The sequence below is a fragment of the Vulpes lagopus genome, chromosome 6 (assembly GCF_018345385.1).
Source record: "Vulpes lagopus strain Blue_001 chromosome 6, ASM1834538v1, whole genome shotgun sequence".
In the NCBI taxonomy this organism is placed as follows: Eukaryota; Metazoa; Chordata; class Mammalia; order Carnivora; family Canidae; genus Vulpes; species Vulpes lagopus.
In genome coordinates this window covers 121,416,876-121,444,537 of record NC_054829.1, presented here as the reverse complement: position 1 = coordinate 121,444,537, position 27,662 = coordinate 121,416,876, and the positions used below count along the sequence as shown (strand labels likewise).

General features: G+C 35.5%; 1 protein-coding gene and 1 pseudogene across 3 annotated transcripts in view; both read right to left on the bottom strand.

Annotated features, from left to right (window-relative positions):
- The window catches only part of ABHD18 (abhydrolase domain containing 18), a 45,246-nt gene that overhangs the window by 10,327 nt on the left and 7,257 nt on the right, over positions 1–27,662 (bottom strand). Inside the window, exons 2-9 of one of the 3 annotated variants that reach the window (XM_041758046.1) lie at positions 23,502–23,610; positions 22,784–22,868; positions 18,160–18,260; positions 11,399–11,477; positions 11,209–11,293; positions 9,252–9,279; positions 2,348–2,486; positions 250–339 (exon numbers count right to left, since the gene is read on the bottom strand). In XM_041758046.1, coding sequence (XP_041613980.1) covers positions 250–339; positions 2,348–2,486; positions 9,252–9,279; positions 11,209–11,293; positions 11,399–11,477; positions 18,160–18,260; positions 22,784–22,868; positions 23,502–23,593 — 699 coding nt within the window. In that variant the 5' untranslated portion in view covers positions 23,594–23,610. Of the gene's footprint in view, positions 1–249; positions 340–2,347; positions 2,487–9,251; positions 9,280–10,780; positions 10,854–11,208; positions 11,294–11,398; positions 11,478–18,159; positions 18,261–22,783; positions 22,869–23,501; positions 23,611–27,662 lie in introns of those variants that run through there. The other 2 variants (XM_041758047.1, XM_041758048.1) reach the window with 2 other exon arrangements.
- On the bottom strand, positions 15,931–17,514 carry LOC121492841 (annotated as a pseudogene).

The following is a 27,662-nucleotide window of genomic DNA, read 5'->3' as shown; positions in this document are numbered from 1 at the left end:
CATCTTGTGAGATTCCAATGGGAAGTTGTATTTGATTTCCTCTGGACTTTGCCCCATGTGCCTTTTCCCTTTGCTGATTCTGTACTGTATCCTTTTGATATAATAAGTCTTAGTCATGAGTAAGATTCTATGGCAAGTCCTGTGATTCCTTTTAGAGAATCACCAAACCTGGAGGTTGTTTTGGGAACCCCCAAAACAATTACCTTTAATTATATATACCTATCGAAATATTAATTGCAATTAAATTACCGTAGTGAAGACCCCAGATGCTGTGGACCAAGACAAACATGGAATCAATGGCATGGGCTTAGGCCAGTTGGATACTGCTAGGGAAGCCATCTGCAATACGTTTAAGAGTCAGTTAGAGAGCTTCTGTTTAAATTTCTATTCATTAAAATGAAAAGTATTTAATATTAAGCAGTAGTCTGGGTGCTAAATGGTAAGATAAGACATGAACACAAAATCTCTAAATACTTGGGGCACCTGGCTGGCTCAGTTGGTAGAACATGGAACCATTGATCTTGGGGTTTTAAGTTTGAGCCTCACAGTGGGTATAGAGATTACTTAAAAATAAAATCTTAAAAAAAAAAAAATCTCTCTAAATACTTAGGAGAATGTCTAGTGACCTTCTTAAACTCCCCAAATCATAAATTCAATAACAACATATAACTTCCCTCTTAGAAAATAATACAGTATATTGGAAAATTTTAAGTAATCTCAAGACCCTTCCCAGAGAACTACTTTCCTCGGGGTAAATATAGAGCAAATATGCTGAAATGTAGATGCTAGGCAGCAGGTTAATCATATTCATTACTGAAACGACTTGCTCAGGTACAGCAAAATCACAACATAGCATAAAATCTCAGACCTTTGAGGCTGACTGAACTACAAAGCAGATTATCTAACTGATATAAAGTAATGTAGTGTCTATGTTTAGAGAAGGGAAAAGTTATTTTTGGCTAGAGGAATCAGAGAAGGCTTCATGAAATGGCTTTTAGGGGAAATGAAAGATGAGATCTTGTCTTCCATATAAAAAAAGACAGTATGATCAAAGGCAATATGGTGAAAAAGTGCAAAGACAGGTAGGAAAACAGCCAATATACTTTAGTTTGGCTGGTCAATTGGGACACATGTGGCCAATGGAGGGGGAGATAGGATTGGAAGGATTGAATGGTATCAATCTTAGAGTTACAGGTCCCTTTTGCTCCGTATACAATGGGGAATTAATAAAGAGGTCTGAGCTAAGGAGTGGTGGCATTGCCAAAGAAGTGATACAAGGAAGCTAGAATGATAGTAGTTTACAGGATTGATTAGAGAGGGTAAGACCTGAGGTAGGAAAACCAGTATAGGAAGTAATTCAGGTGAAAGTTTTAAGACCCCAATCTAGGTCATAACAATGGAAACACTACTAGGTTAAAAAAAAAAAAAAGAAAGAAAGAAATCCTTTTCTACCCTTCAAGTTCACTAATAATTTTTTTTTATTTTAATCAGTTTTTGAATATATATATATAGTTGTTTATTTTTAAATGTATTGAGTGGCTATATGGCCAGATAACAAACTAGAGCATATTATGAGCCCTTCCTGAACCTACTGCTTCATGGAGAAAACAAATTGCTAGACAAGTAATCATAGTGCAGTGAAATAAGTACTAATGAGAGATGAAGTACACTCTGGAGTTAGGATGGGAGTCAGGAAGAGCTTCTAATAGGAAGTAAGCTCTAGACTGGAACCAGAAAGGCAAACTGTGACTTGGCTAGGAATGACGAGGCCCCTGAGGGATGTCAGCATCTGGCATAGCTAGAGCCCAGGGCAATAGCAAGCCTTTGGCAGGTTTTAAGTAGGAGAGAACGGAGATGAGATTTAGGAAAATCACTCTAGTTATGTTATGGAGAAAAACTTAGAAGAAGATTAATGAGAGAAAAAGATGAGAGACAGAGAAACCAGTTGGGAGGCCATCTGAGTACACTCTAGAAGACAAAGGTAAAACAAGTTGGTGACACTGGGGATAGAGATAAGATATAAATGAAAAGTATTTTCCAAATTCACTATCTTCACCAATTTAACAGCAAAATAAGGCATTTATACTTGAGATGTGAGTTTTATGAAAAATCAACTTTTAATAAAATATTAAATCAATACCTGAGCTATAACTGTGAAGTAATACAATGTCTCCTTAAATCATACCAAAAAAATCCTTATAATTGGAACAAAAGTTTGAAACCGGTTTCTGCTTTTACCAAAACTAAAATTAATTCCATACCTCAAGGGAATTTTTAAAATAACTACATTCTCTAAATATTATGAACATAACCATTATTAAATATCAGTTGAAATTAAAAGGCTTACATGTCCTCCCATGGATATTCCGGTCATTCCTAGAGGTCCATAACCCTCTCTCTCTAGCCAGTGCAAGAGAGCTGTAGATTCTAAAACAAGAGCTCCTCCCATCACAAAAAGGTCAGACACGTTTTTTAAGCTGGACCTTCTAGCCTCACAAGACAAAAGAGAAAATTATTTACGTATTTACATTTTAACATATGCAGATTTCAACAGGCAGCAAGATTTCATGTTTTTTTTTTCATGTGTTTTTTTTTTTTCATGTTTTTCTTTTAAAGGACCAGATAGCTGAGTAAAACAATGAATAAACTGATGGAATTAGAGTGCTGACATTCTACAGTTAATTAAAACTTATCTTTAAAGCTATATCTGCCCTTTACTGAATCTTGATTGAATTTCAATTATTTAACTATTTTTGAAGCCCAGGAATAGTATTTATTTGATGGTATTCAAAAAAACTGTTAAAAAACCCCATTTATAGTTGTCCCTCCTATTATCACAACATAACTTCAAGCATAAATATTTTTAAAAAGCAATGTAAAAGAATTTGACCTAATACTTATTACTTCTAAAATCTTAAATATGTTGCTTATTTTCACAAAATACACAATTTATTAATATAATAAACTGGACAATTTGTATTGTTTTTTAAAGATTTTATTTATTCATTCATGAGAATACACAGAGAGGAGAGAGAGAGGCAGGGACACAGGCAGAGGGAGAAGCAGGCTCCATGCAGGGAGCCTGACGTGGGACTCGATCCCGGGTCTCCAGGATCACACCCTGGGCTGCAGGCGGCGCTAAACCACTGAGCCACCGGCGCTGCCCGAAAATTTTGATTTTTTAATTGTACAATTAACATGTTATTATCAGTTTCAGCTGTATACATATATATGTATATAGACATACTCATTACTCAGTGCTCACCATGGTAATTGTAGTTACTGGCACTATACAAGGTTATTAAAATGTTCTTGACTATATTCCCTATTGGTATACTTTTCATCTCTATGACTTATTTATTTTATAATTAAAAGTTGGTTGGAAAAGTAATTTTTTATAAAAATACATATTTTGATTAACTTAAAGGCCAATTCAACTAGAATTTTCTGTCTTTAGAAATTAATTTTACATGTAAGTACATTTCCTCAGAAGCAGTACTTACATAGATCTTTTTAGATACCAGAACCATTCTTATACAGACATACTTCATTTTATTGTACTTTTGAGATATTGTATTCCTTAGAAATTGAAGGTTTATGGCAACCCTGTGTCAATTAAGTCTACTGGTGCTATTCAACAGCATTTGCTAACTTCATGTCTCAGTCACATTTTAGTAATTTTAAAACTTTTTTGTTATTGTATTTGTTATGGTGATCTGTGATGTTATAGTTGTAGTTGTTTTGGGGCACCATGGAACTGCAAACTTAATGGACAAACGTGATGTGTGTTCTGATTGCTCCCTTGACTGGCTGTTCACCTCCGTCTCTCTCTCGCACTGTCCTATTCTCCAAAGATATAACCACCTTGTATGTAGGCTAGTTAATACCCCTACAATGGCTTCTGTGAGCAAGTGAAAAGGGGAGTCACATGTCTCTCACTTTAAATCAAAAGCTAGAAGGCCACCTGAGTGGTTTAGTCAGTAGAGCATGTGACTCTTGATCTTAAGATTGTAAGTTCGAGCCCTATGTTGAGTATTGAGATTACTTAAAATCTTAAAAATAAATAAAAAAACAAATAAATAGAAATCAATTTTAGTATATGTGCTGCCGAAGTGAGCACTAAATAAATAGAAATCAAAAGCTAGAAATGATCAAACTCAGTAAACAAGGGATATCAAAACCTAAGATAGCCCTCATGCTGCAGTTAGCCAAGCTGTGAATGTAAAGGAAAAGTTCTTGAAGAAAATTAAAAGTACCACTCCAATGAACATACAAAATAGAAAACAAAATAGTCTCCTTGCCAATGTGGAGATAGTTTTACTGGTCTGGATAGAAAATCAAAGCAGCCACAATAGTCCCTTAAGCCAAAGCCTATTCCAAAGGAAGGCCCTACCTTTCTTCAATTCTTTGAAGGCTGAGGAGGTGAAGATGCTGAAGAACAATTTGAAGCTAAAAGAGGTTGGTTCAAGAGGTTTAAGAAAGAAAGCAATTGGGGCACCTGTGTAGCTCAGTGGTTAAGCGACTAATTTGATTTCAGCTCAGGTCATGATCTCCGGTCATGAGATTGAGCCCCACTTCAGGCTCCAGGCTCAGTGGGGAGTCTGCTTGAGATTCTCTCTCTCTCCTTCTGCTCCTCCCCCAACTCTCTCACACACACACTCTCTCTCTAAAATAAAATAAATCTTAAAAAGGAGAAGAAAGGAAGCCATCTCTATAACATAAAGTGCAAGGTGAAGAAGTGCATGCTGATGTGGAAGCTATAGCAAGTTATCCAGACGATCTAGCTGATATAAATAATGAGGGTGACTACACTAAACAGATTTTCTTTCTTTCTTTTTCCTTTTTCTTTTCTTTTTGCCATCTAGGACTTTCAGAGCTGGAGAGGAGATATCAATGCCTGGCTTCAAAGCTTCAAAGAAGGGGCTGACTGTCTTGTTAGAGGCTAATGCAGTTGGTGTCATTAAGTAGAAGCCAGGACTCATTTACCATTTCAAAAATCCTAGGGCTCCTAGTAATTATGCTAAATCTACGATTTCTTGTTCTATGAATGGAACAACAAAGCTTAGATGACAGTGTATCTCTTGACAACACGGTTTACGAACTATTTTAAGACCACTGTTGAGACTAACAGCTCAGAAAAAAAAATTCCTACTGCATTGACAATGCATCTAGTTACCCAAGAGCTCTACTGGGGAGTACAACAAGATTAATGTTTTCAGGCCTGCTAATGCAACATTCATTCTATAGCGCATGGATCAAGGAATAATTTTTACTCTCAAGTCTTATTATTTAAGAACTACATTTCATAAGGCTATAGCTACTATAGATAATGATTTCTCTGATAGATTTGGACAAAGCTAATTAAAAACCTCGTGGAAAGGGGTCACCATTCTAGACTCCAGTAAGGTCACTTGTGATTCATGAAAAGAGGTCAACATATCAATATTCACAGGAGTTTGGAAGGATCGGATTCCAACCCTCATGGATGACTTTGACTTTCAGTGGAGTAACTGTAGATGTGGTAGAAGTAGCAAATGAACTAGAATTAGAAGTAAAGCCTGAGGATGAGACTGAATTGCTGCAATCTCATGATAAACCTTTAATGGACAAGGAATTGCTTCTTATGGTTGAACAAAAAAATGCCTTCTTGAGATGGAATCTAAACTTGGTAAAGATGCTACGAAAAATTGCTGAGTGACAACAAAGGATTTAAAATATTACATAAACTTAGTTGATAAATCAGTGGCAGGGTTTGAAAGGATGGACTCCAATTTTGAAAGTTCTGTTGAAGGTAAAATGCTATCAAACAGCATCCCATGCTTTAAAGAAATTGTGAAAGGAAGAGTAAATTGATGTGGCAAACTTTGTTATTGTTTTAAGAAATTATCACAGCCACCCAACCTTCAGTAACCACCACTCCTGATCACTCAGTAGCCATCAACATTGAGGTAAGACCCTCCACCAGCAGAGATTATGACACTGAAAGCTCTGATAATGGTTAGCATTTTTAAGCAATAAAGCTTTTTATTTCATTTTATTTTACTGAAGTATAGTTGACACACAATGTTCCATTAATTTCAGGTGTACAACATAGTGAGTTGACAAGTCTTTATGTTATGCTATGCTCACCACAACTGTACCTATCATCTGTCACCTTATACAATATTATAATACCATTGACTATATTCTCTATGCTGTACCTTTTATTCCTGTGACTTCTTCATTCCATAACTGGAAGCAATAAAAAATATATTTTTAAAGATCTATTTATTTATTTTAGTGAGAGAGAGGTGGGGGGCAGAAGGAGATGGGGAGAAGCAGATTCCCAGCTGAACAGGGAACCCAACACGGGGCTTGATCCCATGACGCTGAGATTATGACCCAAGCCGAAATCAAGAGTTGGATGCTCAAATGACTGAGCCACCTAGGCGCCTCAGCAATAAAATATTTTAAAATTAAGGTATGTATTTTTGTTTAGAAATAATGCTATTATACACTTAGACTATAGTATAAACATAATTTTTATATGCACTGGAAACCAAAAAAAAAATTAAGTTGCTTTATTGCAATATTCCCTTTATTGCAGTGGTCTGGAACTGAACCCACAATATCTCCAAGGTATGCCTGTATAGTGATAAAAGACAATACTATCTTATTACTAAAGCGTCCAAGTTAGAATCTATTTTCAAAATTTAGTTCACATAAAGACATACATAGTTGGCTACTGGATGAAACCTTGTCAAGATTTACAAAAATTCATTTTATCAATGGTTGTTTATTATGTGTATATGTAGAGTGGTTCTGCACAAAGAACCAGGTGCCTGCCATAGGAATGCCAAGTTGTGAAAAACAGAATTCTGGCCCCCAAAGAGCTTATATCCACTGTCCTACCACATCCTCCTTTCAGAGCTCTAAGTCCATAAGGCAGAATTTCTCTTTATGGAGACTCTGTCAAAATAGATCATACATGTGCTTCCTCATAAAAGAGCTCATTATCCTTATATTTGTTTCCTATCCTCACTCCAATTATCTATTTATAATCGCATAATTTCCCTGATTGTTTTGGCCTGGTATGGAACTTTGAATTCTCAGGTATACCTCAGTTTGCTCTTTTATATATAAGTTACTGAGGTGGGGTTCTGGGACAGTGGTTATTTCTAACAGTGGACCCAGTCTCAAAATCTTTAAGAACTTTTGATGAAAATAGGCATAAGAGGCCTTTTAAAAAGTCAGATAAAAATAATTGTTTATTATTTAAATTACAAGCCAATATGATGAATTATTTGAAAAACTCAAATATATTGGTGTATTATATCTCTTGGATATATGATATATAATAGTATATTTTATAAACATGATTCTCACATCAATTCTGTGTGAAAGAAACTATATAGTATTTCTACTTTATAAATGAGGTAACAAATACTCAGACCAAGATCAATTATTAAATGGCAAGTTATGATTGTAACCTATGTCTGTGTGACTTAGTCAAAGTCAATCTTTCTGTTAAAACCAAGTTGCCTCTAATTATAACCCAATAAACTCTTTTGGGTTTTTAAGCACCAATAGACAGGGTAAAAATGACACACCTAATTCTGAATTCAGAGCTCGGTTCCTGAATAAGAATTCTTTAACTATTTAGCCTGGACATTAATTTTCAGATTTCACAAAGTTTATTCATATATGTATATTTATACATATATATATATGTATATATATGAAAAAATACATTTATACATTAAAAAAAAAGTAGCCTCCAAGCCTAGATGGAGCCTAATGTGGGGCTTGAATTCACAACCTTGAGAGCAAGACCAGCTGAGATCAAGAGTCAGATCCTTAACCGACTGAGCCACCCATATGCCCCTCACTAAGTTTATTCTAAACTATCCTCCAAAGTTATAGCTTTGCTTCCAACCCATCTCACTTTCATCTGTACCTCTTCCATGTCATGACCACAGAGAACATGTGACTTCTAAATCTACCTTTCCAGAACTTTACAACTACCTACTTAACTTTTCCACCTGTAAGTCTAATAACATCACTAATTTAACACATACAAGTCAGAACTTTTGATTTACCACCAATATCCAATTTATCAACAAGTCTTATTTCAGCTTCTAAATTATATCTTAAATCCATTAGAACTTCTTTCCATCTTTACTGCCACTACCTTAAAGTTGCTTTCTTCCCCTGCATTATTGCAGTAGCTTTCTATTTAATTTTCTGCTGCTGCTCTTGTCTTAGTAACCCAAAATGAGCCTTTAAAAACACAAATCAAGTCCTCCAAAATTTTCCAACCGTACTTACAGTAAAACTCGAATCACATGGCTCTTCATAAATCTGGCCCTTGCCTACATTTCTGACCTTGTATTAACTCTCCTATTTCATGCTTATAACAGGCTTTTCATTTATTCACCCTCTCTTCCTCAAGGTCTTCACCTTGGTGGCTCCTTCTCATATCATGTCCTTATAGCTAATACTGCTTCAACCCTGCACCCACCCTCTCTTATTCTTCACTTTTTCTCTGACTTATTTCACTTAGCATAATACTCTTTATTTAGCTCCATCTATGTTGTTGCAAATGCTAAGATTTCATTCTTTTTGATTGCTGAATAACATTCCATTGTATATATACACCTGCTTTATTTTCTTCATGGCATTGATAAATATCCAAAATCATCTTATTTATTTTTATCTCTCATCCTAGAATGTAAGCTCTATGACAGTAAGGACGTTGTCTTTTTGTTGCTATCTTTCCAATGTCTTAGATCAAACATTTATTAAATGAATCAAAACCAAAAACAATATAGATTATGGAAATACAAAAAAATTGCCTTCAAAGTTCATTATTGTAAAAGACCAAAAAGAGATTATCTTCAGATTACCTGTACCATAAATTGTAAGAATAAAGATTGGTGTTTTATTTCATGAAGTAAATGTACTTTAAGAAGGAAAATGTATGAAACATTTCTTCAATTACCATTTTACAAATAAAATATATCTTTTTTTTTTCAAATAAAATATATCTTCCAGAGGCCTACTAAAAATTTCTCTTATCAAACATTTTAAGTGAAAAAGTTTAAAATAAAAATTTAAGTCAACATTCCTACTATAGTTTTACAACAGAATTATTTCCCCAAATAACATTTGCATGTTAAACTTAAAAATGATTAACCAAAGACTAACAAAAATTTTAATACTGCTGAAAATTTGGTATAAAGACTACAAAAGTGAAGGTGACATATACTTACATTTGGTCCTTGGGTTTCCTGCAGCCATTTAAGAATGTGGGTCAAAGAGAAAGTTTTAAAATAATTAAATACAGTCTGTGTCTCAAACACATTAACTTAAGCTAATTAGTTATATTTGTACACAATTTGATACAGAAATAACTATTTTCTAGTTATCTCAAATAGGCTGTTTTGTTGTAGTTCTCAGGTTTTTCAACTTATTTTTCTTTTTTCTTTTTAAAAACATCTTTACTGATAACACATACCATACAATTCACCCATTTTAAGGGTACAGTTTAATATGTTTAGTATATCCACAGAGTTGTGCAATCTTCAACTTAATTTTTAAAATGAAGTTTTTTTTTCATGTTTATATGTTGATTACAGAAAATCTAGAAAATACAGAAAAGCATATTAGAAGAAAAACTACTTCATCTACAGACAACCATATTCATATTTTGGTGTTATTTCTAGTATTTTTTCCTTATGCACAGTTTTTTTTAAATGGATTTTCTATTTTTAGGTTTTTTGCTTATCTGTGTCATACCATAGAGTTTTGTTTTCGAGTTTTGCATATTTTTAATACATTATTGTAAACTTTTTAATAATAACTAACCATTAAAATTTACTGAATGTCTGTTATTTACCAGGCATTCTAGACAGTATTAACTACTTAATACTTAAGAGTGACCTCAGAGATTATTCCCATTTACCAATGAAAAATTGAGGTACTAAAAGGTTAAGTAACAACAGGTCTGAGGTTATACAAATGGTAAGTGGTAGAGCAAAAAACATAATTAACTGCATAACATTCTAATATTATGAGCCACAATTTACTCAACCATTTTTTTATTGTTAGACATTTAAGCTATTCCTAATATCTTACTATTATAAATAAAGCTATATGAGTATCTTTTCTCTTTTCTATTACTTTCTCTTTTCTTAGTTTTTTTTTTTTAATTTTTATTTATTTATGACAGTCACAGAGAGAGAGAGAGAGGCAGAGACACAGGCAGAGGGAGAAGCAGGCTCCATGCACTGGGAGCCCGACGTGGGATTCGATCCCGGGTCTCCAGGATTGCGCCCTGGGCCAAAGGCAGGCGCTAAACCGCTGCGCCACCCAGGGATCCCCTTCTTAGTTTTTTTTTTAAGGGGAGAGGGGCAGAGGGAGAAGGCGAGAGAGAATCTTAAGTAGACTCTATGCCCAGTGCAGAGTCCAATGCAGGACTCAATCTTATAACCCTGAGAGCATGACCTGAGCTGAAATCGAGTTGGATGCTTAATGGACTGAACTACCTATGCACCCCCCCTTTCCTTTGTATTTTGTCCTTAGAATAAATTTCCAAGAATCAAAATCACTGTCAAGAGACATAACATTTTTTAAGGCTCCTGATACATATGGTAAAAATGCTTTCCCAAAGTATTAAACTGGTTTTTATAGCCAATAGTAATAAGAGTGCCTATTTGTTTTTACAATAGCCTCACAACTATAGTGTTTTATTTTTAAAATCTTTGGTAATGTTGCTTTAGCTTTGCATTTCTCTTATTACCAGCAACGTTGAATATTTCTTTATATCTGTGCATCACTTTCGTTTCTTCTTCTGGGAATAGTCTGACGTCATCTTGAAAGTTAAGTTAAGTACTGTTCTAAACCTCAACTGATGACTTAAATGTAAATGCATTTAAAACATGAGGGTTTCCTTAACAGCAAACATTTGACTTATTAATATTAAAATCCAGCATAAGTTTTACAAGAAAAAGAAGTACAATTTATCTTTATTATACAGTAGAAGCATAATCCCTACATTGGTTTTTTAAAGGCATGAAATAATTTTTCACTGTGTCCTTGCTTCTTAAATATTTTCTCAAATGACAACTAAATTTAACTGGTTTAGAAAAGCTGGTTACTATCATTCCTTTTGATAACTAAATCTGTGAACAAATAAGTAAAGGATTTCTAGGTATTACAAAAGGATATAATAAGGGTTTTCTAATAACAGAGAGGCCATTCGGGCTTCTTTAATCATAGGACGAGCCATTAGCGTTCGTCGTCTCCAGTAATGCTAAGGAAAGAAAAGATGACATCCTTAAAGAATATAATAACCACATCTGTGTTACACACAATATGTTAACAAATTATGGATTAAGGTATCATAATAGAGTCTTACATGATCTCCCGTTCCAGCAAGATGAATGCATACAGGTTTATATTTGCTGTTCCATTCTTTAGGAACTATAAGTTGGAACCTATATAAAACAAAACACATCAATGAAATTCTCTTTAACAGGTTTTTTTAACTAACTTTCAATTTGTAGAAGTTACATAATTAAATTATTTGGGAGAAAAGATCATTCAGATTTTTGACATTCAATTTATGATTGTTTGCACAAAGGCAACTAAGATATTATAAACTTGCTTTGTATTAGGATATTAAGATATTCAGTACAATATAAACGCAGAATTTATTGTAATCATTTTTACCTAGTTCAATACAAGTTTATCTTTTTATTGAAGTTCGATTTGCCAACATATAGTATAACACCCAGTGCTCATCCCATCAAGTTCTGTTCTCAGTGCCTGTCACCCAATTACCCTGCCCAACCTCCTCTTCTGCTACTCTTTGTTCGTTTCCCAGAGTTAGAAGTCTCTCATGTTTTGTCACACTCAATACCACAAATATGCTTTATAAATGGCATAATGATATATTCTTAAATTTTTTTTTAATTTTTTATTTATTTATCATAGTCACAGAGAGAGAGAGAGGCAGAGACACAGGCAGAGGGAGAAGCAGGCTCCATGCACCGGGAGCCTGATGTGGGATTCGATCCCGGGTCTCCAGGATCGCGCCCTGGGCCAAAGGCAGGCGCTAAACCGCTGCGCCACCCAGGGATCCCCATAATGATATATTCTTATTTGGAAAGAAACCAATATATATAAGTAAGTTTTAGAAAAAACAGTTCTTTAGATAGCTCTGATTTTTCTCCTTGTAGGAATAATGCTTGCTGTTGTTGTATCAATAAAGTAGTTTGTCATCAATTTTGTTTTTCGGGCAGCCCGGGTGGCTCAGCAATTTAGCGCCGCCTTCGGCCCAGGGCATGATCCTTGAGACCCAGTATCGTGTCCCACGTCAGGCTCCCTGCATAGAACCTGCTTCTCCCTCTGCCTGTGTTTCTGCCTCTCTTTCTCTCTGTGTCTCTCATGAATAAATAAATAAAAATCTTTAAAAAAAAATTTGCTTTTCAATTTGGAGTGTAAGAGCAATCCATGGTAGAAAAAAAAGTTTTCCGGGATCCCTGGGTGGCGCAGCAGTTTGGCGCCTGCCTTTGGCCCAGGGCGTGATCCTGGAGACCCGGGATCAAGTCCCACGTCGGGCTCCCGGTGCATGGAGCCTGCTTCTCCCTCTGCCTGTGTCTCTGCCTCTCTCTCTCTCTCTGTGTGTGTGACTGTCATAAATAAAATAAGATAAAATAAAATAAAATAAAAAATTAAAAAAAGAAAAAAAGTTTTCCCTACTTGTCATCTTCTTATTGTAGTATTTTGCCTTTCATTTGATGTTTTTTCCATATAGCCATTCTAACAGGTATGAGGTGATATTTAATTGTGGTTTTGCTTTTGGTATTTGGCATTTTGGGGTCTGTTTTTATGCTATATTATTTTCTTGATGATTAGTGATGTTCAGCACCTTTTCAGGTACTTGTTGACCATATGAATATCTTCTTTGGAAAAATGTCAAATTAGTTACTCTGTCTATTTTTTAATCATTTGTTTTTCTGCTTTAAGTTGTATAAGTTTAGATATTTTGATACTAAACCCTTATCAGATATATGATTTGCAAATATTTTTTCCCATTTCATAGGTTGCCCTTTCCTTTTGTTGACAGTCTCCTTTGCTGTGCAAAAGCTTTTTTAGTTTGATGTAGGCCTAGTTGTTTATTTTTGCTTTTGTAGCCTTGCTTCGGGTGTCAGATCCAGAAAAAATTAAACTTCAAGACTTGATGTCAAGCCGGTGACTGCCTATGCTTTCTTCTAGGAGCTTTATAGTTTCAGCATTATGTTTAAGTCTTTACTCCATTTTGAATTAATTTTTGTTTGGTGCAAGATATCTGTCCAGTTTCATTTTTTTGCCTAAAGCTGTCCAGTCTTCCTAATACCATTTACTGAAGAGACTCTCCCCATTGTATATTCTTGGTTCTTTTGTCACAAATTAAGTGACCATATATGGTGGATTTATATCTGGGCTCTCTATTCTCTTTCATTGATCAATGTGTCTCTTTTTGTGCCGATTCCATACTCTTGATTACTATAGCTATATAGTATAAAAATTTGAAGTCAGGGAATATGATGCCTCCAGATTTGTTGTTCTTATTCAAGATTGCTTTGGCTGGTCAGGTTTTTTTGTGGTTCCATACAAAATTTAAGATTATTTGTTGTATTTTTTTGAAAAATGCCACTGGAATTTTGATAGAGATTGCAATACATCTGTAGATTGCAAGCATATGGATGTTTAAACAATATTAATTTTTCTAATCCATAAGCATGCAGTATGTTTCCATTTATTTGTATCATCTTCAATTTCTTTCATCAATGTCTTATAGTTTGCAGTATACTAATCTTTCACCTCTTTGGTTTAAATTTATCACTAGGCATTTTATTCTTCTTGATGCAATTGAAAATAGGATTGTTTTCTTAATTTTTCTTTCTGATGGCTTGGTATTAGTGCATAGAGATGCAATTGATTTTCGTATATTCAGTTTGTATCCTGCAACTTTACTGAACTTATTATTAGTTCTAACAGTTTTTCGGTGGAGCCTTCAGGCTTCTCTATACATAATATCATGTCATCCGTAAACAGAGACAGTTTTATCTCTTCCTTTCTGATTTAGATGTCTTTCTTTTTCTTGCCTAATTGCTCTGGCTAGGACTTCCACTATTCTGTTGAACTAAAGTGGTGACAGTGTGCATACTTGTCTTGTTCCTGATCTTAAAGGAAAAAAAATTAGTTTCTCCAATGGAACATGATGTTAGCTATGAGCTTGTCATATATAGCCTTTATTATATTGACGTATGTTCCTTCTATACAGTTTGTTGAGAGTTTTTTATCGTAAATGGATGTTGAATTTGTCAAATGCTTTTCCTATTTCTATTGAGATCAACGTATGATTTTTATCCTTCATTTTGGTATAACACAGTGATCGATTTACAGATATTGAACCATCTTTGTATCCCCTGGATAAATTCCACTTAATCATGGGACATGATCCCTTTTGTATCGTTGAATTTGGATTGTTAGTATTTTGTTGGGGATTTTTACATCTATGTTCATTAGGAATATTGGCTTGTAATTTTCTTATGGCTTCCTTGTCTGGTTTTGGTATCAAGGTAACGTTGACCTTGTAAAATGAATTTAGAAGGCTCCCTCCTCTTCAATTTTTTTGAAGAGTTTGAGGAGAGTCATTATTAATTCTTCTTTAAATTTTTGGCAGAATTCACCAATGTAGCCATCTGGTCCTAGACTTGTTTTTTTGTAGGAAATTTCTGATTACTGATTAAATCTCCTTTTGGTAACTGGTCTGTTCAGATTTTGTATTTCTTCATAATTAAGTCTTGGTAGGTTGTACTTTCTAGAAATTTATCCAATTCTTCTAAGTTGTCCAATTGGTTGTTGCATAATTGTTCACAGTAGTCTCTATGACTCTTTTATTTATATGATATCAACTGTAATGGCTCCTTTTTCTTTTTTTTTTTTTTAATGGCTCCTTTTTCATTTCTAATTTTGAGACTTCTTTCTTTACTTCTTGGTTAGTGTAGATAAAGTTTGTCCATTTTCTTTATCTTTTCAAAATCACAGCTCTTAGTTTCATTGTTCTATTATCTTTATAGTACTATTTATTTCCTCTTCGATCTACACTAATTCCTTCCATTAACTTTGGGCTTAGTTTGTTCTTTTAAGTTCCTATTATAAACTAAGTTGTTTATTTTTATAAAAGATCTTTCTTTTTTCTTAATGTCAGTGTTTACCATTATGAACCTCCCTCTCAGAACTGCTTTTGCTGTCCTGTGTAAGTTTGGGTATGTTGTATTTTCATTATCATTTGTCCCAAAGTGTTTTTTGATTTCTGATTCCTTCTTTGACCCACTGGTGTTTCAATAGCATATTGTTTACACATATTTTTGAGTTTTCCAGTTTTCTTCTTGTTCTAATTTCATACCAGTGTGGTTGGAAAAGATGCTTGATATGATTTCAATTTCTTAAATTTATTAATATTTGTTTTGTGACTGATATATGATCTATCCTGGTGAATACTCCCTGTGAATTTTAGAAGAATATATATTCTGATGCTGTTGGATATGTTTTGTGAATGTTAAGTCCATCTGGTCTTTTTTTTTTTTAGTGAGTCTTTTTATTGTTGTGTGTGTTGTTGTTGTTTTTTAAAGATTTTATTTATTCATGATAGACACAGAGAGAGAGCGGCAGAGACACAGGCAGAGGGAGAAGCAGGCTCCACGCAAGAAGCCCGATGGCGGGACTTGATCCCGGGTCTCCAGGATCAGGCCCTGGGCCGAAGGTGGCGCTAAACCGCTGAGCCACCCAGGGCTGCCCTGTTGGTTTTTTTTAATTGAAGATCCCTTACTGGTCCTGTTTCCATGAGTGCCAAGACCAGGAGAAAAGGGGAGGGGAACCAGGCAGTGCAAGGAAGGGTCATCTCCACAACATTCCATTTATACACAGAACTAAACAGACAAGCACAGAGTCACTATTGCAGTTAGAAGTTTGCAGCATGGGAAAAGGGAGGAACCGGTGGGGACTGGGGTGTCATTAAAAAAAAATACAGGCTCCTCCCCAAACTGAGGTACCTAGGGGAACTTGGTCTGCTTCAACCCAAGAGGAATCAGAAGATCAAAGGGGGTTTGGGAAAGCCAGAAGCATCAGGGATAGAGGGAGGAGGAAGGTCCAGGGGGTGAGGGGGCTGTTTGGCAACTGGGGTGAAGAGATTGCCTTCCCCCTGCTGGGATCCCCTGAGTCCCTCTGGTCTGGCAGGAAGGGGGCAGCTGCAACCCCCATGGGCAGGTCTGGGGCTGCCAGATGCTCCAGGCAGGGGGCTGGAGGGGGCTCACAAAGGCTTGCCCTCCAGAGAGATGATGGCACTGCCCCCCGTTTCTCTGCCAGGGTACAGCAGTCCTTGACCTCCTCATCGCAGTTTGCTTGTAATTCATGCTTGATCCTGGTCAGCTTTTTTTATTGATGGCATCCTTGAAGCTGGCATAAATCATTTTGCTCTTAAGGGGTGCAAATTCAGATGCCCAGAAGATAAACACCAGGTCCTCCTTCTTGTTGTTCTTGGTCTCATAGGTTGTATCATAGAGGGCATAGCAGCAGTCCTTGTCTGGTAGCATCTTGACAAAGGTGGCATAGGGGTTGTCTACATTCAGGCCCACATTGCCTACCAGGATCTCCTTGCCCTCCTCAAGGATGATGTCCTTCTTGTCCTCACTCAGGCAGAAAAGTACTGCCTTCTTGCGCTTCTTCACCTCCTCTGGTGTTGAAGACTTCTGTACCTTCATGTCATTGAACACTTTGATGACACCATCAGAAACAGCCACGCCCAGAGGCTATGTTTCCAGAAGGGAAAGGGAGATAGCAAAAAGGGCCAGAAGAGATGAGAGCCGCTGCAGCTGCTGCCAGGATCCGACTGAACCAGGTCCATCTGGTCTAATGGATAGCTTGAATCCTACATTTTCTTACTGATTTTCGGTTTGGATTATCTATCTATTGTTGCATGTCAGGTATCAAAGCTCCCTAGTATTAATTGCTGCCTTCAAATTTGTTAATTTTTTATATATATATTTCACTCCTATATTGAGTGCATAAATATTTACAAATGTTATTATATTCCCATTAGATTGATCCCTTTACCATTATATCATGACCTTCTTTGTCCCTTATCCAATTTTTGTCTTAGAGTCTATTTTGTATGATGTATAGCTACCTCTACTTTCTTTTGATATTCATTTGCATGGAATATCTTTTTCCATCCTGTTCAGTCTATGTATGTCCTTATATCTGAAGTCTCTTTTTTGTTTAACAGGTTTTTTTTTTAGTTTATTTACTATGTAAGTTATCTCTACACCCAACATGGGGCTCAAACGCATGACCCTAAGATCAAGAGGCAAACGCTCTTCCAACTAAGTCAGCCAGATGCTCCTGCAAGCGCTAAGTCTCTTATAGGCAGCATATAGTTGGGTCCTGTTTGTTTTTAAGATTTTCTTTATTTATTTGAGAGAGAGAGAGAGAGAAAGAGAGAGAGAGAGAAAGAGCGCGCACAAGTAGGGGGAGGGGCAGAGGGAGAAGGAGAAGCAGACTCCCTGCTAAGCAGGGAGCAGGACATGGGGCTGGATCCCAGGATGCCGGGATCACAACCTGAGCTGAATGGGCAGACGCTTAACCAACTGAGCCACTCAGGAACCCCAGGTACTGTTTTTTAATCCATTCAGCTGGTCTGTCTTTTGATTAAAGAGTTTAGTTGATTTATATTTAAAGTGATTATTGATAGATACAAATTTATTATTGCCATTTTGTTTATTGTTTTCTGGCTATTTTATTATTCTTTTGTTCCTTTCCTTTTTTTTGTCTCTTCCTTTTTTCTTTTTTTTGTCTTTTGTTTATCCAATAGGTTTTAGCTTTGTGGTTCTATCAGGCTTATATAAATCATTTTATAACAGCCTATTTTAAGTTGATAACAACTTAAGTTTGAATACATACTAAAGCTCTCTATATTTTTATTCTGCCCCACCCCACATTTAATGGGAATAATGCCAAATAATGACTGTAATTAAAACTAAGCAATTAAAAATAACATGGAAATGATTTTCTTATAATTGTAAATTTTAAAAAACTTACTACTTTAAGTTTCTGGATAAAAATTCTTACCTTGCAATAACAGATTCAATTGGCATTATATCAGGCACATAGTGGGCCATGGGGGAAACAAAGTGTCCATCTAGGATCTTACAATCTGATTGCTCTTCAATCTAAAAAAAAAGCAAATCCAAAATGTAGACATGTAGACTAAGATATCTTGGTCTGTCATACATGTTTTCCTATAAAAAAGTTCTATTCAATTAAAAACTTTGACTACATATTCTTTCTCCCCCAGTTTTGTTTTTTTAAGATTTATTCATTTTAGAGAGAAAGCAAGCAAGCTCAGTGGGTAGGGGCAGAGGGAGAGGGAGAGAGTCTTAAGCCGACTTCGTACTGAGCATAGAGTCCAATGTGGGGCTTTGATCTCACGACCCTGGGATCATGACCTGAGCCTAAACCGAGTCTGACACTTACCTGCCCGTACTATCCATGCATCACCCCCCAACTCAGCTTTCTAAAGACATAGCTCGGGTGGCTCTGGGGTTTAGCACCGCCTTCAGCCCAGGGCATGATCCTGGAGATGCAGGATCAAGTCCCCACATCAGGCTCCCTGCATGGATCCTGCTTCTCCCTCTGCCTGTGTCTCTGCCTCCCTCCCTCTCTCTGTGTGTGTGTGTCTCTCATGCATAAATAAACAAAATCTTTAAAAAAAATAAATAAAAATATATGGTTCAGGACACCTGGGTGGCTCAGCAGTTGAGCATCTACCTTTGGCTCAGGGCGGGATCCCAGTCCCGGGATTGAGTCCCGCATTGGGCTCCCTGCAAGGAGTCTGCTTCTCGCTGTCTTTATCTCTGCCTCTCTCTCTATGTCTTTCATGAATAAATAAATAAAATCTTAAAAAAAAAAAAAAAAGACATGGCTCTTACACATTTTCTTTCCTTTTACATCCTTTACTAATAAATAAACCTCATTTGTACAACAGCACGAAATAAGTCAAAATAAATCAAAATAAAATACTAGTTGGAAGAATTTAAAAGTATAAAAGTAAACATGAGAACAATTTACAAATAAACTGTAAAAATTTACTGCAATCAAATAAGGGTTGACTTGATGTCAAATATGTTAGAGTGGCTCATTTTAAGCAATCCACTGATGCAATGAGTCATGTAAACACATTAAATAAGAATATATATTTACATACATAGCAAAGGCATTTGTTAATATTTAACACCTAAACTTCCCCTCCTCAAATAGTTATACTTTAAAAGATTTATTTATTTCAGAGATTCAGAGAGTGTGTGTGCACACGTGCACCTGAGGAGGGGCAGAGGGAAAGAATCTCAAAGACTCCCTGCTGAGCACAGAGCCTTACCTAGGGCACAACCCAAGCAGAAACCAGAAGTCAGACATTTAACTGACTGAGCCACCCAGGGGCCCCTCAAATAGTTATTTTTTTAAGTAAAAATTTTTTATCAGGACAACAGTCAAAATTAAATTAGCAGTAAATACTACATTTTTCATTAAAATTGGAAACAAAAAACTTTATGAGCTTATTTTAAAACACAGCTTATTTTAAAACACAGATTCTAGCCAACAGTGTCAATATTTTTTATTAAATAATCCATTTTTTTTTGCAAATGACTTAAAATGCTTTTTTCCTTTTAAAAAAAAGATTTTATTTTTTCATGAGAGAGAAAGAGAGAGAGAGACAGGCATAGGGAGAAGCAGGCTCCATTCAGGGAGCTTGATGCAGGTAGGACTCGATCCTGAGGCTCCAGGATCATGCCCTAGGCCAAAGGCAGGCACTAAACCCCTGAGCCACCCTGGGATTCCCTTAAAATGCTACTTTATCATGAAGTGAGTTTTAATAAATTTTGGCAAATCATTTTCAATCCTTTATTGGTTCGTATTAGCCTATCTTCTTTTTCCCCATTTTTTAACAAGTTTCTTTTAGTTTCCAAGTTTTAATTTAAATTCTAGCCAGTTAACATACAGTGCAATATTAGTTTCAAATGTAGAATTTAGTGATTCATCACTTAGCATACAACACCCAGTGCTCATCACAAGTGCCCTCCTTAATATCCATCACCTGTTTCACCCATTCCACTACCTGCCTCTCCTCTGGTACCATCAATTTGTTCTCTACAGTTAAGAGTCTGTTTCTTTGCCTCCCTCTCTTTTTTTCCCCTTTGTTCCTTTGTTTCTTAAATTCCACATGAGTAAAATCATATGGTATCTGTTTTTCTCTGACTTATTTCACTTAGCATAATACTTTTTATTTAGCTCCATCTATGTTGTTGCAAATGCTAAGATTTCATTCTTTTTGATTGCTGAATAACATTCCATTGTATATATATACCATTTAGTCAAAAAGGAGAAACCCAAATGCCCCTCAGCTGATAAATGGATAAACAAGATGTCACATGTCTATACAATGGAATATTATTTAACAATAAAAAAGTGAAGTACTGTTAGATAACATGGATGAAAACTGAAAATTTGCTAAGTGAAATAAACCAGATCCAAAGGTCTTTTACTATATAATTCCATATGCAATGTCTAGAATAGGTGAATTCATAGAGATAGCAGATTAATGGCTGCCAGAAGGTAGGAAGCTGTGTGGAAGTGGGAAGTAACAGCTAATGTTATATGGGAATATGGTTTCTTTTTGGTGAGATAAAAATATTCTGGAATTAGGTAATGATAGTGGTGAGGACTGCACATCTTGGGAATGTAGTAATAAAAAACAACACTGAATTGCACACTTTAAAAGGGTGAATTCCATGGCAGGTGATTTATATCGGTTTTTAAAAACCAAGAGAGACAGTGATGGGGAGAATAGAGAGAGGAAGGAACTCTCTAAGAATGCATTCCAAAATCTTAAAGTAACTCTTCCTTGGGAGAGAAATGGAATTAAGTGGTGGAAAGTGGCAGAAAGTTCGAGAGTTTTGATTTTTTACTTGGTATACTTTTAATTTGTTTAAGTCTATGATTTTTTAAAAAAAGATTTTATATATTTATTCATGAGAGACATAGAGAGAAGAGAGACAGAGGCAGAGACATAGGCAGAGGGAGAAGCAGTCCCACAAGGAGCCCGATGTGGGACTCAATCCCAGATCTCAGGATCAGAACCTGAGCCGAAGGCAGACACTCAACCGCTGAGCCATCCAGGTGTCCCAAGTCTATGATTTTTAATAGAAAAAAAAACAGAGAAAATAGAAATATTTAGCAAAATTGAGGGAGAAATGTTCTAAATCCAGAAGCTACAAAAAGAAGAGCTATATGGTATAGACAAGGGATTTCTAATTTATAAAATTTTGTTTTTAGCAGTGGAACTATTTTGAAAAGTGAAATCTTCTAAAGATATGCAATACATATAAGAGATGAAACTAGAGTTACGTAGGTTAAAGGGCAATAAGGGATGTGAAGCCCAGGCATTTTTATCCCCTCCCCAACAATACCTCAATTATTCAATTATATAGACCTAGAACTGCTTTACGGAAAAACATATGGTTGCTAAGAAAACAAAACTATTTCAAATATATTTTCTCATCTTCTCTAATGATAAGCCGTTTTCTTTTTCTTTTTTAAGATTTTTATTTATGTATTCATGAGAGACAGAGAGAGAGAGGCACAGGCAGAGGGAGAAGTCGGCTCCATGCAGGGAGCTTGACACAGCCGACACGGAACTCGATCCCTGGACTCCAGAATCATGCCCTGGGCCTAAAGCAGGCGCTAAACCGCCGCTGAGCCACCCAGGAGTCCCTAGCATTTTCTTTCTATCCTTCTCTCAACAATTAACTACATAACGTTTCCCTGATGTTATTTAAAAGCTGTTTTGATAACAACTTCTCATGCGCGGATTCTCCAACTAGAATACTTCCCTGCATTACTTAGAATTCTTCTGAAATGTTGAATAATTTATTTTAACCCTCCTGATCCTAAAGATACAAAACGGGGCTCAAAAACATTGAGACTTATCGCTTCTCAGCCTTTTGGTTAAGATCAAGTGAGACAGATCAAGACAAATATTTTCATATATATATATATATTTTAAGGTTTATTTACTTATTAATGAGAGACAGAAAGAGAGAGAGAGAGAGAGAGAGAGAGAGAAAGAGAGAGGCAGAGACACGGGCAGATGGAGAAGGAGGCTCCATGCAGGGAGCCTGACGTGGGACTTGATCCTGGGACTCCAGGATCACGCCCTGGGCTGAAGGCAGGCGCTAAACTGCTGAGTCACCCAGGCTGCCCAATATATTTTCCTATATTTAGGCAAGTACTAAATATATGCTCTCAAATATACATGAATGATAATTATAATAAACAACCTTTTAGGATAATATGGTATTTATTTTAATAATATTAAATTAAAAATCTATGTTGTACTCATGTTTTGTTTACTGTTATTATACTCCAACATTCAGCCTACTCTTTTTTTTTTTTTAAAGATTTTATTTATTTATTCATGAGAAACACAAGAGACAGAGGCAGAGACACAGGCAGAGGGAGGAGCAGGCTCCCCGCAGGGAGCCCGATGCAGAACTTGAACCTGATCATGGGATCAGGACCTAAGCCAAAGGCAGACACTCAACGGCTGAGCCATCCAGGCGTCCCCTTTCAGCCTACTCTTGATACATATTTATATTAAACCAGAATCTCTGTAACTTCATTTCTCTCATTTGAATACCTTATCAATGTGTACTGGATAATCACTTGAAACCAGATTCTGACATCTTTCTCGATTTCCAATCATCTTTCTGAATTCGAAGAGTCTATTATGATAAGCAGGAAAAAAAAAGAAAAAATTCATTATGCCCACTGTACTGAAAATGATGTATAATGCTGAAAAATTTGCAAGTCCAGTTCATAAGCTATGTCAAAATTTAATTTGAATCATTAGAGAAAAAAATGAATCTACTGGTTTTTATTCAAGTTGGACATTTTGCCTCATAAAATATGTGAGAAATATCATTGTTCAAAAAGCAATTAACATATACAAGACTCATAATTAAAGGGATAAATCCTGAAGATTCACTTTCTTAAGTCCAGATATTTCCATGAGCTATGGTGTATCTCAGCTTTAACGTCATAACAAATTCAAGTTACCCGAGGAAGCTAAGTCCCTGGAACGCTAAGCAACTTAAAAATAATTAAAGTTAAAAATCTAGTTTGTATTTAGGAGCTCTTTATTTTTAATCTTAAAATAGTTCAACAGTTCGATTTATGATATGGTTTAAAACAGGAAATAATTAAAAAGACAAAAGGAAATAATTACATTTTATATACTTTTAATGCTTAATTTGTCATTTTATATTTATAGTAAAGAATTTTATCACTAAAATTTTTTTTAAATGTTTACGAAAACAAATTTAGAATAAGCATTTTGGAAAAAAAAAAAAACTCACCTTTTGAGATCTTCTGGCCTACCCCATCCTCTGATAAAAAGTTTTGTGAGGAGAAGTCTTCGATATAGAATATCTAACTTGCTCACACCCATTAGTAGCAAACAAACATCTATGAAACAAGATTTAAAATGACTTTAAAATATTTTATTTTAGGCAGGTGGTCAATTTCCTAAGCATCTCTTTAAATATCAGGTGAAAATTAAAGATCAATCTACTTTTTGTAACTTTCAAATATACAAATATGTATTTTTAACTATAGTTACCATGCTATACATTACATCCTCAGAACTATTCACCTTATAGATCTTAAAAGTAGTCATCACAAGAAAAAAATGTGTAGCTATGTTAGGTGATGGATGTTAAACTTTACCACGTTAATCATTTCACAATATACACAAATATCAAATCATTTGCTATCAACTTTAATATAATGTTATATATTAATTAAATGTCAATAAAACTGGGAAATAAGTTAAAGACTAAGATTAAACTATATATCTTGAATTTAGTCTCTTGGATATAAGACACACGAAAAAAGAACTGGGATGAAAGTAGAAACATAAACTCTGTATTCCTTTAGGGCAGGATTCCATTCTCAGCACAGTAATGGTAAATGCTCTCTCTATATCTATTAAGATTTTATTTGAGAGCAAGAGCAAGCAAGAGAGAGAGAGAGAAACTGAGCACAAGTTGGGGGGGAGTAAAGGAAGGGAGAGAGAGAGAGAGGGAGAAGCAGGCTCCCCACTACAATTGGATAACAATTGTAGTGACACTTACTTGCTGCCAAGCACCATTTTGTACAACTACAAACACACATACACACATTTTTTTTTTACATACACACATTCTTGTTTAAATCTCTCAGCAACTTTATGAAGAAAGATCTATTACCCCAAGATGAGGAAACTGAGCCACAGCGAAAATGATTTACCTAAGGTCACGCAGCTAGTGGTAGGCAGAGCTAAAACTGAATCCCAGGCACACAGTGAGATCTAACTATTCTACACTGCCTGTCTACTACACTATAGTGCATGAAAAGTAATAATCAGTGCTACTACATTGTACTATTTTTCAATTTTACCAAATATTTCTTAAATATATATTTTTTTAATTTTATTTTTAAAAAATATCTGCCTCTGTCTTTTGAAAATGAATGGTATAGTTTTGACTTGTGGAAAAAACCTGATTTATTCTACTTAGAAACATGGAAAATGGAAATGTGCATTTTCACTAGTGAATGTTAGTATTTCTTTATTATTTTGAATATTTTTATGGAACTATCCCTATGTTTTATACTTCTCTTTGATTTGTAACAAAATTAACTTAATGCTCCTCTTTGTTTACATAGGTATATAATCAAACCCACCATCCAACTGGGCTGGCACTTGTTTTTGTGACTGGACCAGCAAAAACAAATCATTCATATTGCCTCTCACAATTCTCAGGACCAAGAGCAAATATTTACTAGATAATATACTTGTTAAGCAATATAATCTAAAGACAGAATAAAGTATTTAGTATTTTTTAATACCACCCAACTCTTTTTTTCACAATTTCCATGTGTTATTCAATTCTTTTTTTTTTTTTTTTTTGAAAATTTTATTTGTTCATGAGAGACAGAGAGAGAGAGAAGCAGAGACATACGCAGAGGGAGAATCAGGCTCCCTACAGGGAACCCAATGTGAAACTTGAACCCAGGACCCCAGGGATCACACTCTCAGCCAAAGGCAGATGCTCAACCATTGAGCCACCCAGGTGTCCCTCAATTTTTATTCTTGATAAAAATTTGGTTCTGGCATAATAATGCATATCCAGCTTTATTATACTACTTCTTTCTACCACCATAAATAAACAAACTAGGATTCTGATTACTAGACTCCAATGAATTATCATCAATTAGTTCCCCAAAGCTAAACCATTCTAGGACAGTGTAACACAAATAAGTTTCTGAACTTTTAAGAATATGACCTTTTTTCATTTAGGCAACAAGCATTTATTTATTAAATACTTATAATATGCCAAGAATTATATTAGGCCCCAATATAAGAAGATCAAAGCACATTCTTCCTCTCACAGATCTTATATTTTAATGAAGTAAAACAATTTTTTTAAAAAATTAAGCAAAAAATAGACAGATGATGACAACACTATAATGATAATATAACAAGACAGTGTGATAAAGACCAGAAGGCTCTTTTGATAGTCAAAAAAAGTCCCACTTAACCAAAGACATAATATTTAAGCCAAGACCTACATAACAATATGATGTCGACAGATAAGACTTTAAACTGCAAATATCATTAAAATCATATACTTCCTGAAGTCTACTCATGGACAATGTTTCAATGAAGTCTGTAAAAACTATCTAGTCGGTAGGTAAAGGCAAAGCACAGGAACAAATAATTTATGTAAGAGGAAAGGCAAGAGAAAATGATCACACAGTCTCTTCTTTATTTGCTAATTCAAAGATGCTCATTGTAACATTTTTATTTTTATTTTTTTTTATTTTTATTATTATTTTTTTTATGATAGTCACAGAGAGAGAGAGAGAGAGGCAGAGACACAGGTGGAGGGAGAAGCAGGCTCCATGCACCGGGAGCCTGATGTGGGATTCGATCCCGGGTCTCCAGGATCGCGCCCTGGGCCAAAGGCAGGCGCCAAACCGCTGCGCGACCCAGGGATCCCCGTTGTAACATTTTTAAATTCAAAGTAGACATAGTGAAAAAGGGAAGAATGGTCTTGTTTCTATTACCTCCAATTCTACTTTTCAGAGCTATTTAGTGTTAACATTTTGGAATATTTTCTCTTTGACATTATTTACTACCTACACAAACTTTAAAAACACTAGTTACATTACATATTTTTTAATAGATTTTATTTATTTATGAAAGAGAGAGAGAGAGAGAGAGAGAGAGAGGCAGACACAGGCAGTGAGAGAAGCAGGCTCCATGCAGGGAGCCCAATGTGGGACTTGATCCCGGGTCTCCAGGATCACACCCTGGGCCAAAGGCAGTGCTTAACCACTGAGCCACCTGGGCTACCCATATTACATATTTTTGACAGGATTCAAACAACATAAAAATATACAGAAGAGGAGTGACTGGGTGGCTCAGTTTGTTGAGTGTCTGACTCTTGGTTTCAGCTTAGGTCATGGTCTTGAGGTCGTGGGATCCAGCCCTGCAACTAGCTCTATGCTCAGGGCAGTCTGCTTGAGATTCTTTCTTTCTCTCTCTCTCCCTCCTCCCCCCCCCCCCTTTAGAGCATTCTCTCTCTCTCTCAAATAAATAAGTCTTTTAAAATATATATATATGTGTGTATATATATATATATAGAGAGAGAGAGAGTGTGTAAAGCTGAGAAGTCTCTCTTCTTTACTTCTAAGTTTCCTCTCCTTCCAAAAGGTAACCATTGTATTTAATGCTGTATACCTGTGACTCCTATCCATTTATATATGTACACATATTTTAGGAGTTTTTGGTTTGTTTGTTTTTAAACACAAAAGAGACTAACAACATTATTTGTTTTTTCCCAATGTTGTTCCTCAGCCTGCTGATTTATAGGACTGCCTCATTTTTTTATATTAGTAGATGAGTTTAGCCCATTTATATTTATTATTGTGATACTTTCTGGATTTAGTTGTTATTAAAAAATTATTCACATTTAATTGTTTTGCAGTTGAGTGTATATAAATTAGAAAGAGTTGTGTTTAAGGTTCAATATGTCATAATGGCTTAAGAGCATGAACTCTTTTTTGGGTTGCACCCTCTACCATGTGACTTTGAACAAATCAGTTACCCTTTTTGTGAATCATCTGTAAAATGGGGAATAATGACAGTACTTACCCTTTAGGATTGGTTTGAGAAGTAAATGAGTTACTATTTATGAAGCATTTTAACAGTACTTCGCAAATTTAAGTGCTATATCTATGACTAATAGCAACGATATTACTGGTTATCCTTATTGTGGGGCCTCCCAATCAGATAGCAGGGCCACCAAATATGGGGTGATATGTTCAGATGGATGCCAGTAGTGCAGATAGTGAAAGAATTCATCCAAGCAGAACAACAGAGATAGAAGTTTACTAAATACACGCAAGGAAGTGGCCAGCAGGACAGCAAAGACTGTATCAGAAGTCAGTGGTGGGATGCCACAGTTTGAAGG